This window comes from Alligator sinensis, unplaced genomic scaffold, assembly GCF_000455745.1.
Source record: "Alligator sinensis unplaced genomic scaffold, ASM45574v1 scaffold19_1, whole genome shotgun sequence".
In the NCBI taxonomy this organism is placed as follows: domain Eukaryota; kingdom Metazoa; phylum Chordata; order Crocodylia; family Alligatoridae; genus Alligator; species Alligator sinensis.
The window spans coordinates 3005832-3018277 of record NW_005841916.1 but is presented as its reverse complement, the minus strand read 5'-3'; the positions used below and the strand labels follow the sequence as shown (position 1 = coordinate 3018277).

The following is a 12446-nucleotide window of genomic DNA, read 5'->3' as shown; positions in this document are numbered from 1 at the left end:
GGGAGCTCCTGCAGACACCGCTGGCACCGTTGGCGACCACCTGCAGGTGCCACTGCTGGTGGTGGCGGCAGCCAGAGGCAATTGTGGACCACCTGCAGACACCACCAGCGGTGGCGGGGGTGGGGTGGCAAGCAGCGACTGCCTGCAGGCACCGCCAATAGTGTCAGTGGCACCTTTTTGCAGAGGGTGCACCACCACGCTCACAGGGTGCATGTGCACCCGTAAGCACCCCCTACACGTCACCCCTGCTTTGGGATGTCAAATGTCAGCAGCCTGGAGGTTGGAGGCTGAGACCCACCCACCCCAGTGGGGTAGATGATATGGGCTAGCGATATGCCCGCAGTCCATGGTACCTCGGGTTCCCCATCTCAGGTACCTTTCTTGAGGATGGGGACCCTTGTTGCTCTCAAGTTTCTGCTTTTGTATTCCTTCCCCCTCCTCATGACTCTCCGTCCATGGATATCTTTGATTAGTCTTTCTGTGGTCATCACACTGTCCACGTTCTGTCCTGTCAGCATATTTCTTTGTTTCATATGCCCAGCATGAGCACACATCCTAATTTGGGCTTTCTGAGTCTTCTCCTAATTTGGTCTGTTCCCCCACAACTGAACTCTCAGGCCCCCTACTCTTGGGCCTTGTGAGCTGGTGCCATCCTATCTCATGTTGTGAAACTGTGTGACAACCAGGCCTTTAGAAATCAATTAACCCTTGCTGCCACCATGGCCATTATTCTAATACATATATATTTTACCTATAAGCCAATTCCCCAAAACAAACCTCTAAATACCATTTTCTAGCCATCACATGTCAGCGGCAATTCAGAGGGAGGGGGAAGTGGCAATAGCAGATGGGTTGCAAGCCACAGCCCACCTTTGGACCAGGCTTTGTGGATTTGGCCTGGTCTCCCTAAGGTTCCCGTACACAAGGAAGTCCACAGGGATCTCCAATTCAGTTATTTAGGCAAGCAAAATACATCCATGGGGAGATTTTCAAAGGCAAAAGGACAATTAACTCCAACTGATCTTCACTAGGAACTGGGCCTCTCCCCAGTATGTGCTTTTGAAAAATCTTCCCCAGTCACTATTGTTGTTTTGAGTCAGATTCACGTGATAGTGTCAGTCAAAGGTGCTAAATCTTATTACCAACCTCCCTCCCCATTGCCTCTTGTTGACTCTTTGTCCCTCAGGAAAGTTACTCTGCTATCTGCCACAGCCTGCTTCCATCAGAGAGATGGTTAGGTCATGATGCCAGCAGGCCTTGCAGACCCTTAGGTGGGATTTCTGGATTCATCCTGGGAGTAGCATTGGGTATGTGTGCTGCTCCAAGAAGAAACTGGAGTCATTTCTGAGATGACCTGATTCATCTGTCTGGTCTAATCTAGTCTAATCAGGGTATGTGGACATCTGAAAAATTACAAAACAGAAGGAGGCAACTAAAAGTGCTTTGTTTTCTCTCCTTTTTCCCTACCTAAAGAAATCTGCTTTTTTTAACATCCTCCTTCTTCCATTTTCTGTTATTGATCTGTCTCACGTTTTTCCAGTGGCTGGTGTTATTGTGAGGAGGCCAGTGTCTTCAGGTGAGCCTTAAACTCAGATCTCAAGGAGGTAAAAGTTATAGTCATTCTCTTCTCTGCAAACAGAATGTCCCACGGCTGCAGGAAGCCAGTGAGCAAGCTCTGCTCCTGATCCCAACGCTCATTTTCTTTAGAGACACTTCTGTGGTTCTCCATGAAAAAAAGAAAGCGTGAGAGAGAGAAACGGATCCAGAGGTAATGAGGGCTGTTGACTGAGAACCTGATTTTGGTCTGATATTGGTTAGGTAGGCTGTGTAGGTAACAGAGAACTAGTATGATACGTGTGTGGTGATCTGAGCTGGTTAAAAAAATGTTCTATTGCTTAAGAAATTAGTTCTTTTTTGGCTTGCTTCCAGCCCAGTAGACCGGCTAGAAAAGGATTTACTCAACTTCCTTGCTCCTGAAACATGGTGAAGCGATACCAGCTCACAGGCAAACTCATTACCGACCTGTTAGACAAGGCTGTGTACTGACTTCCACCCTTTGAGAATGCAATTCAGTCACCCTCCTCCCAGAAGAGGTATTCTGGGTACTACTCTGGGAAGAGGTAACAAGACACTATGTGTCTTTGACAGACCAGTCCGCCTGGTCTTTTCAACACGGTGGTGCTGAAAAGAGAGCTCCCAGCCAGGCTTTTCGAAAGTGCTTAGGGGTAGCCTAACTCAGTTCCCATCGAAATCACAGGGAGGTCTACCACTGGTTCTAGCTGGAGTGCATTTTGGCTGGGACTAAGGTACAGATGCAACTCCCCCACTTCTTTAGGTATCAATGGGGAAATCAGACATTGCCATCCAAAGAATTTCCTTATAAAATCATACAAAAATAGGTCTGGAAAGAACCTCTGAAGATCATTTAGTCCAGTGCTTCTCAACCATTTTTGTACCAGGACCATTTGTAAACATTGATGGTCAGTCCAGACCCAGTGCCCCTCCCAACCTGCTGCCCCTCACCCCCAGCCCCCAGTGTGTGGGGCAGGGGGGCCCCCAAGTTGCCTCTCGCAGGCTGGAGCTCTGCCAGCCTGCAAGGCAAAAGTCATAGTTTCCCTTTTTTTTTCTTTTAAAGGAGAATCCATTTTTAAAGTTTGTTCACAGCCCCTTCATATATTTTTGTGACCCACTTTTGGGTCACAACCCACAGGTTGAGAAATGCTGATCTAGTCCAACCCCGTGCCTGAGGGGGTTGGACTATCTCTATCCCAACCATCCCATACAACCCTCCTCTCACCTATTACTAAAACTAAACAGTCACCCTAACCTGCCACAGTTAAAGCAGGGGAACTACAGCAGCCAGTGTCCTACTGCAAGGGTTGTTGCAAGGGTTGTTGAAATACACTCGAGACATCCAGGAATTGTTTTCATTTTCTCTGTGTAGGACATTATTACACAGAGCAGATTATAATATCATTAAAATCACCATTAAGAAAACAGGTTAATCTCCCATGCATTTGGGAATAATAAATCCTAAGAGGAGTTTTCCTTGCAGAGAAATAAAAGCAAGATAATGGACTTTGACTGTAATGGGCCAGTCATTAGTAGGTCTTTGTGTTTAAGCACAATTAGAACATCTTGCTCTTTGTTGCCATTAAAATATTCTCTTAAATTTATCCCTGCACTTTTCCCCATGCAAAGCTTGTAATGCCGGTATTTAGCTGCTAAGGACAAGACACAATGTAAAATAGCAACTCTAGAATATCTGAGTGAATTGAAACAGCTCCTAAATAAAGAAACAAAGATAATTAAACCCACTGCCATTAAGGAGGGAAGCATCTTCCACTGATATGCAGAAGAGTACAAGTGTTGCAGGTAATTACAGACAGGGGATTACCAGTTACTATCAGTAGCAAATCACCAGATAGAAGTTCATCTCATTGACACGAGCTATTATAAAAATTAAAGAAGAAAAACTCCACTGTTAAAAGGAAGTGATATACGGCCTGATTTTTCAGAACTCCTGAGTAACTGCATCCCCTACAAAAGTCAACTGGTGTTGTGGATGGAGCCTTAACACCTTTAAAAGCCAAACTGCAAAGAGAAAGAGCACTCTATCAGAAAGAGCACTGTGCAGAATACGTGGAAACTGGATACGTAAGATTGCAGAGGAGATGTGAGAGGAATGGAAAGAGAGGGTATCAGCATTGCAAGTCAAAGATCTCCTAAGCAGCATTAATACATGAATCATAGAAAAGTAGGGCTGAAAGGGACCTCCACAGGTCATGTCGTTCAAACCCACACCAGAGGCTGCATCATCCCTGTCCAAACCATGCCATACAAATCCATTGTGTAACTTATTAGTAAAACTACACAGTTAACCCTGACACAACCACAAGATATACATCCTAACCTGCCACGAGTAAAGCAGGGAGACAACAGTAGCCTGCTGCTGCAAAGGTTGTTAAAAAATGCTTGAGAGATCCCAAGAAGAGGGCCATGTTCTGCAATACAGAGGAAGGCAAAACCCCCCAGTCTGTACCAGTCTAGCCATTGCGTAAAATTCCTTACTGACCACAGATATGGCAGTCAGTCTGAGCCTGAGCAGAGGACAAGACCCTCTAGCCAGAAATCTCCAGATTTAATGTTCCAGCAGAAGCAAAGTCACACCCCAGTTATAATCCCCAGCCCTGGCTGCAGCCAATACCCAATGTTTCTGAGAATGGTGAAAGAAAACCCTTAACACATGTAGGAGCAGGAGGGGGAAGCAACCAGCAAAGCCCAGAAGCATGGAAAATTCCTATAGAAATTCCTATAGACCATAAGCATAGCTACTCTTATATCATCCTTGACCAATGCTTATCAACCTTTTGTTGAACACTTCCAACGATGGAGAGTCCACAGCTTCTCTAGGCAGTCTATTCCACTGATGCACTGTTCTTATAATGAAGAAGTTTTATCTGCATATCCGATCTAAACCTACTTTGCTGCAACTTCAAGCCACTAGTCCACATCCTCCACTCTGCAGCAAAATAAAAACAGTGCTTTCCCTCCTCTTTATGGCAGGCCTTCAAGTATTTCAAGACTGCTAGCATGTCCCCTCTTAAGCGCCATTTCCATAAGCTGAAGTCTAATTTCCTTCAACCTTTTCTTATGTGACTTGCCTTCCAAGCCCTTCATCATGTTTGTTGCCTGTTTCTGAACGCTCTCTAACTTTTCCACATCCTTTTAAATGTGGATCCCAAAACAGCATACAATAATCTAGATGAGGCCTAACCAGTGCTGAGTAAAAGGGAACTGTCGCTTCACATCTTGCACCTAATGTTTCTTTTGATGCAGCTCAAAACTGCATTTGCCCTTTGTGCAGCTATATCATATTGCAGGCTCATATTTAGGGACCTACCAAAATTGCAATTTCTCATTTTTCATGGAAAACATGAAATCAGGCAGGTTCTGCGAAAAATGGCAGGCTCCACAATTTGGGTGGCCTTGCTGCAAAAACAAACAAACAAAAAAACTTACCAGGGAGTATAGAAAAGGGCAGAACCTGCAATCCTGATGCAAAGGGGTGGAGAGGAGAGAGGGAGCAAATCAGACACTGAACCTGTGACATAGGCTCAGTACAGGAGCCAGTCCAGGGCCAGTCAGGGAAGCAGGAGAGTTTTGGTGCCATCTTTTAAGCAGCCAGAGGTATGGTGTTATAGCATGCTGCAACCTGAGAAGGATTGAGCATGCACACTGAGAAGAAATCCTCCAAGGAGGATCCAGGAGCCCCAGGGCCTTGCATGTGGAGGGACCCGCAGCTAAAAGACAAGGATCAACCATCCAAGGCCATGGAGTCATGAGTCACTGGGGGAAAGGGCTCCACTGGGGAGGGACAATCTCCATATCTAGCAGGGTTGGGGGGAGACATGGGAGAGCCCACCAGGACCCAGATGCAGCTCAGGCAACGCTGCATGGAGGGCCCAGGCCTGGGGATGCACAAGGCAGCCCAGGCCTCCAACCCCCTAGCAGAAGGCCGAGCCCACGGTGCATGGGGACAGTGCACAGGGCTTCCAGTAGCCAGCTGTCTTGCATAATGTAATAGGTGGTCTACTTCACATTAATCTTGAACTAACCGGGGGGGGTTACCCTTAAGAAGTAATATAGATTTTTTGGCACTCTGAGAATGTGGCCTAGTTAAAAAATCTCTTAAGAGATTATAATTCTGGGTAACAACTTCATAATATGGACTAAATTTTGTTAATAGCTCACTGTTCCTAATTTTTCACATCATAAATAGGCTGCATTATCCAGTGAAAGAAAAAATTAACACAAAGTTAAACAAATGGAAAACTAGCAGAGCCATCAGGAGTAACAGAGATCTGTGATGTCCCTTCTCATGGAAAAGGAAAGAGCAGGCAAGTTACGCAGAAAACTGTGATAGAAGAGAAGGGAGAAAAACAAGGCTTCCAGTGGTGGAAAACGCATGGATCCAAATGCAGGAGCACCGAGGTGTCATTTCTGGATCTAAATTTCCCAAAGCTACTTTTCATTGCAATGGGGATATTACACTACATCCACAGCATCCTCTGCCACTTTGAATGTACATTCTTCATAATGATGGCTCTACCTTGACAACACACCAAGTGACAGACGCTTCATAGAAATCATAGAGCAGTAGGGCTGGAAGGAACCTCCCTAAGTCATCTAGTCCAACCCTCTGCCTGAGGCAGGATCAGCCCTATGCAAACCATCCTATACAAATCCATCATCTAACCTCTCAGTAACACTACCATCAACCCTGACATGATACAAGACATAACACCCTAACCTGCCACAGGTAAAGCAAGGGAACCATGGCAGCCAACATCTTGCTTCTGAAAAAGGTTGTTAATAAACACTTTTCTTCTAGCCTTAGGGAATTACATGGCACATTTGTCCTAGTATTGCAGTCAGAAATAATACTTCTTCAGATACTGATTTTCATATGTATCTATCACTCCAGATAACTTCAGTGGTATTTGGGGGTGGTCAGAACTCCTGAAAACCATGTCCATATTGACTTAAAACAGCCAAGTTTGCAACAAGCTCAGATGACTGACCAATATCAGAGAAAATTCAGCCTTGACTACTGTACTACTTTTTCAACACGAGTGAACAGTCAGTTCCCATCTCTCACAGAAGAAGAAACACAGTTCAAGTGAGAATCTGAAAAGGTATTTTAAAGCTGTGACACAGGATCCTGCACACAACTTTGGAGCATGCAGAGAAGGAAATGCCTCAAACTCCTATATATTCCAGGAGCCAGCTGTACCCTCTGCCATTCACATCTCTCTATACAAGAAGCCCCTTTTACATTCTCTTAGCAATTTGGTCGAGCCTGCATGACACATGGGAAGCATACCTGTGCCTCTGCTGGCTCCCAAGTGGTAGCAGCGGCACATTTTCATATAATCAGACATTACAGCTGTAAAAAAACCCCACTTCTCTGATCCTCTGCATTTTGCAAAGCTATTTTCAGGACCTCTAAACTGGGGACTCTCTCTACTTTGTCACTCAGCCTGAGCAAGACCAATCGCTGAATTAATTTTATCCCTAAATCCCCTCATTTATCTCCTACACTAGCAATTCTTGAAGTAAAATCATCAGTTTTCCCTCCCTTAGTTAAGGAACAATCCTTGTTTTGGGGTGAGCTCTGGCTGTATGGTGAGCCAAAAATCTTCCTTGAATTATACTTCTAATAAACCCAGTGGTGTGAATCAAGGCAGAATGTAACCCATTACTTTGTTTATTCTTTTGTTCCCTTTCCCTTGATAACAGAAACTGGACATCTTTCTGCCCTTGTCCATCCTTTCTTTATGAGATTTTCCCAAGTTTGCGTTTCTCCTCCAGTACGTATTCTTCTACCGTTTCTCAATGGCTTTGGGGAGAAACAAATTAGAGACGAGTAAATATCAAAGAAAACAGATTTTGAAAAGAGACATTTCTTTTGATTGTGGAGCTATAGGAAAAAGTCCACTCCACTCCTTTGCCCTGAGGAATTCTCTAAAAGTCATAAAATGAATGGAGTAAGAAAATGATTTGGAGGTGAGTGGGGTGAGTGAATACTGAAAGCCCTTCTCTGGCAGTGTCTCAATGTACAGCTTATGCTTCTCTTTTTATTTCCAGTGTATTTATCTCCATAAGTGGCTTCGAAGGGAGAGCTTTAGAAATAAGGTTCATTGTAGGAAGAGAGGGCAACAGGATGACAACACAGGCAGTTAAGCAGAAGGGGAGTGCTGGGAACCTTGTAACTTGTGCTTAGGCTTTCTGATGTCATTTGTTCTAATAGGTGTATTTTCAAGCCTCCTTCCAATGATCCCCATTTTCAAATTAATTTTGATACACTGAAAAAATTAAAAATAAAGCACAGGAAATGCTCACAAGACAAGGCACAATTTCAAATCTGAGTCCTCACTATCTACATAGATACAGCTCACCACCATACAAGTGGCAGAACCTGGAGGAACCATCTGGCCTCAGGAAGTCCGAATGCCTTCCAGAGCTGCTGAGTGTGCTACTGCTCCTACTCCTCCCCATAAGGCTCGTGCATAATGGGAGTGAAGATAGCCTCTTTCTTCTCCTCCCTCCCCATGTCTCAAGGAGATCAGAGGTAGAGCAGCCCCAGGCCGTCCCTCAACATAGAAGCTGCAGTTCTGTTGGGCCCCTAGGCAACTTGCCAGAGCACAGAAGGACCACTTTAGTCCTCCACCCCTTGTTTCAAATCAGACTGCACTCTCTGCAGGGCAAAAGCTGATTCTTTCCACATGTTTGTAAGGTGCTGAGGCACAGCAGGCCCTATTCCTGGTTGGTCTTTTGGAAGTTATCAACACTACAAATTATACAGAAAAAACCCCATCCTTGTTGCCCATTGTAGCAGGGCACAGGTTGTCCCTCCCACTTTAAGAGGCTTGAGCAGGCTGTGGAGTGGCCGGCGGGTGCGGTTAGACCTACTTAGGTGGTCCCATGACCACAAGAGGGCCTCTGCATTGGAGGAGAGCTGGCCAGCCTCAGTATAAGCCCAAGCCCTAGGAGCTGAGTGGGGAGTTGCTGCAGGGAGCCAAAAGATGAACATCACTCAGCCAGAGATCTGCTGCTCCCAAAACACCTGGAGGTTCAGGGTAGGAACTATGGAGATGGAGGAGGTTCCTGGTCCTGGGGAATGACCTAAAACTACACCCTCCTGGGGTTGGATGGTACAGTGGGGCTGCCTGTGGTGAGACAGTCTCCAGGAAATGCCACATTTGTGCCTCCCCAGTGAAAGGTGAGGATGGGGCACTGTGTGGTGCTGAAGCCATGTAGTGATGCCATCTACAAGGCATGGCACATGGTGTAGGGGTGGTACAGAGCCATGTATTACGCCCTTGGCATTGAGCATTAAATGGGCAGCCTCCCACCTAGGAACATCTATTTAACTTGGTTACAAAGGCACACAAGTTAGGTGGGCGGGCCAGCGGTTGGGCTAGCCATGGAGACGGCCCCCTGTCACACCTGTCTACAGTGCTAACAGGCACTCTATCAACCAAATGAATCAGTAAATATTGCATAAGCCACTCCTGCAGCAACCTCCCTTCTGCCATATTTAATTTTTAGTAAGCAACACTGAATTGTTTGACTTGAGCTGTGACTACAGGCATTTACAGCCAGGTGCAACAGAAGCTGATAAACTTACCTCACATCATCAGCAAGGAAACAGAAATTCATATTCTAAATGCATTTGCTTTGCTAACTGAGCAGTCTGACCCTAAAATATTTGAATGTAGGACAGAGATATATTGTCACTTATGCTTGTTTTACGTAGGTGTGACTCTTTTTTTATACTGATGGAGCAGAATCAGGCCCTAGCCTCTGTGGATGAGGGTCTGATGATTTTAGCACTGGCCCTACACTACAGAATGATAAAAAGGACGATAACTGGCTAGAGTGCTGGAAGAGCTGTATCATGTGTATAGCAGGCGGATATTTTCCTTTCCCAGTATACATAGCACCAGTTTTATAATCCACTGTTGCTCATACTTAAGTGCCAGAATAAGCATATATTTATCTTCAAACTCCCAGCATTTTCTGACCTTGTAATTTTATCTGGAAGGCTGAGACTAGGAAGAATGAACTCTGCATGACTGCACGCTACTGAAGTCTCCTTCTATAGAAGTTCAGGAGACAACACATAAACCACAGTAGTTTACACAAAAAGTGGTTTAGCAGAAACATAATAGACTCCCTAGAAGCAATCTAGTTCAGGACTCTGAGGACCTGGCCAGAAAGCTTTAGTGTGAGAAGCACCACATATTGCATCAGGGTTTCTTTAGGTTTTTAAATATGGTATCTGTCAGTTAAGTAACCATTTCACCATCCATTTCCAGTAATATACCAACAATTCTCTTAGTTCATTTAGAACAATTAAGGAATTGTATGCACCCCCTATATGGTCTTCCCATATTCTACCTGTTATGGTGGCAAGTCCTACCCAGGGGTCTCAGAATATATCTGGTACTTTGCTCAGGCATCAGTCACTTTTGCAGCCAGATGTTCATTCATTAAAATGTACTGTATCTTTACAAACTCCTTTCTACCTTCTGCAAACAGGACTAGCACAAAGGATATTTAATATACTAAAATATGTGACTTTTTGCTTTGGAACTGTTTTTATTCTGAGACAGGTTTATTAACTAAAGTCTGATCCCTAGTGGTCATAAAGCAACATTACAAGCCACCACTTTGTAGCTGTTTTCTTTGTCTTTCTTCCCCCACAGATAACTTCCAGAGTAATTTAAGGTAGCATAACAAAGCAAGGACCATTCTGCCAAACTGGACAGCCAAATTTAGCCGTCCAAACCCTCTATAAAAACAGGCATTTAGAATGGATATCTATTTCTTCACCTTTATCTGTACACCCATCTTTTGAAAAAAGAGGCAACCTTCTCCTTAACTCACTAGCTTTTTAAAGCTCAGTATAGTATTTATTTAAATATAAGACAAAGCTTTTTCCCCCCAAACAACATGGTGGGGAAAAAGTCCCTCACCTTACTTTCACATACAAGGAAACCTCACTAAAAACATTGTCTATTATTAAACTGTTGTGAAAAACAGCACATCCTCAGTAATTGAAAACCACTATTAAGCCAATTAAAAGTTGCCAACAATGGCGGCATCTACACAAGACACTATGTCATCATAGCGATGAGCTACAGCAACATAGCTCATTGCTATGGTGATGTAGCATCAGTGGGCACACTGTGATGCCAACGCCACCATGCAGTAGCTCGTTGTTTGGCTGTTACTGTGCAATCATTTAGTACTTGCTAAAGGTATTAAAAGAAGTACTAAATGACTGCTCAGTAACAACTGCGCAGTCAGGTACACATACAGACGCACCAACTGAGCATATAAAGCACATGAGCCATATTAGGCAACTATACATATAAGAACCTTTTTTTTTTTCGGCCCTTAAAGAAACAGGCAGTTGTCCCCCAAGGAAGGAATGAGCACCAGGCCTGGAGGTACTACAATACCAGGCTGGCACTCAGAGAGGCCAGAGCAAGATCCAATGCCCTGCCTGGTGCCAAAAATACTAATGAAAACCATTTTTGTTGGGGGGTTTTTGGTATGTGACCCTTAAAAAAACAAAGGAGGGTGTTCCCTCCACAGGGAACTGGAACCAGGCCTTAAGGTATGAGGGCCAGAGCCAGTCCTGTCATCCTCCCCGTGGTGCCAAAAATGAGCTAGAACCAGGCCTGAAGGTACTGCAATACCACACCAGCACACCTGGAGGGCCAGAGCCAGTCCTGACATCCTCCCCATGGTGCCAAAAATGTTTAAGTTCAAGATGACAAACTTCAAGGCATAAGGAAATACAGAGGTCACAAGCAAGGGGCTTCATAGTAGAGGGTGGGGGTAGAGGTGTGAGCGCAACTAAGTTACATAAGAAACATGCAGCCAACTAAGCCCAGGAGCAAGGGGGTGGGAAGAGGGGAAGGGGCACAAGACTTATATACCAAAGTATAGATGGGAGACCCCACAACAATACCACATTAGGGTAGGGAGATGGTTTGCAGTCAGAGACACAATTACAAATAGTACATGCAAGATACAATTATAGGTGTAGGAAAGAGTCCAGAATTTAAGAAGTCCTTAGGGTCCTTTAGTTGTAGCAGCAGTGGGCAGCCAGGTGGTCCCCTCTGCATCGCTTCCAGTAAGCGGTTTGGTAGGGTCCACATACTGGCATTGCTCCATGATGTGCTTCACGTAGATGTCCCTGGAACAGCGGATGGTGTTGGGCACTATCAGGCACTGCATCAAGGGAAGTTTAGGTTAGATATTAGGAAAAACTTATTCACTAGGAGGGTAGTAAAACACTGAAACAGGTTACCCAGAGAGGTTGTGAAATCTCCATCCTTGGAGGCTTTTAAGACCCAGCTAGACAAAGCCTTGACTGGGTTGAGATAGTTGGGGATGGTCCTGCTTTGAACAGGGGTTAGACTAGATGACCTCCTGAGGTCCCTTCCAACCCTAATTTTCTATGATTCTATGATCAGCTTGGTGTAGCAATGGGATACGCAGCAAGTGTACAGGATGCTCTCATTGCTGGAGTCCCAGGCTCTGAGTGCCCCAACAATTAGTGCCTCAACCTTCACGTCATATCTCTGGCTCCTCAGGACATCTGCCAGCTACTGGTACTTCTCTCATTTCCTTTTTTGGGCCTTGAAGAAGGCTCACCACTGGTTCTTGAAGGGGATGGTGACATTTACTGTCACGATGTGCTTGCTATCCTCATCTGTCATAATGATGGCCAGGCCAGGATGACCTTGGCCAGTCAGTCCTGGAAGGTGTTGTGGTGCAGCTGCCATGCTGTGGCATGGGGCTTGCAGGCACATAGCATGTGCGGGAGTGTCTCTGCCTTAGAGCCACAGCATCAGCACCTCTTG

General features: G+C 45.1%; 1 protein-coding gene across 1 annotated transcript in view; it reads right to left on the bottom strand.

Annotated features, from left to right (window-relative positions):
• GABRR3 (gamma-aminobutyric acid type A receptor rho3 subunit) overlaps window positions 1–12446 on the bottom strand; it is a 57251-nt gene that overhangs the window by 42603 nt on the left and 2202 nt on the right. The window contains exon 2 of the mRNA XM_014517582.1: window positions 11741–11811. Coding sequence (XP_014373068.1) covers window positions 11741–11811 — 71 coding nt within the window. The remainder of the gene's footprint in view (window positions 1–11740; window positions 11812–12446) is intronic.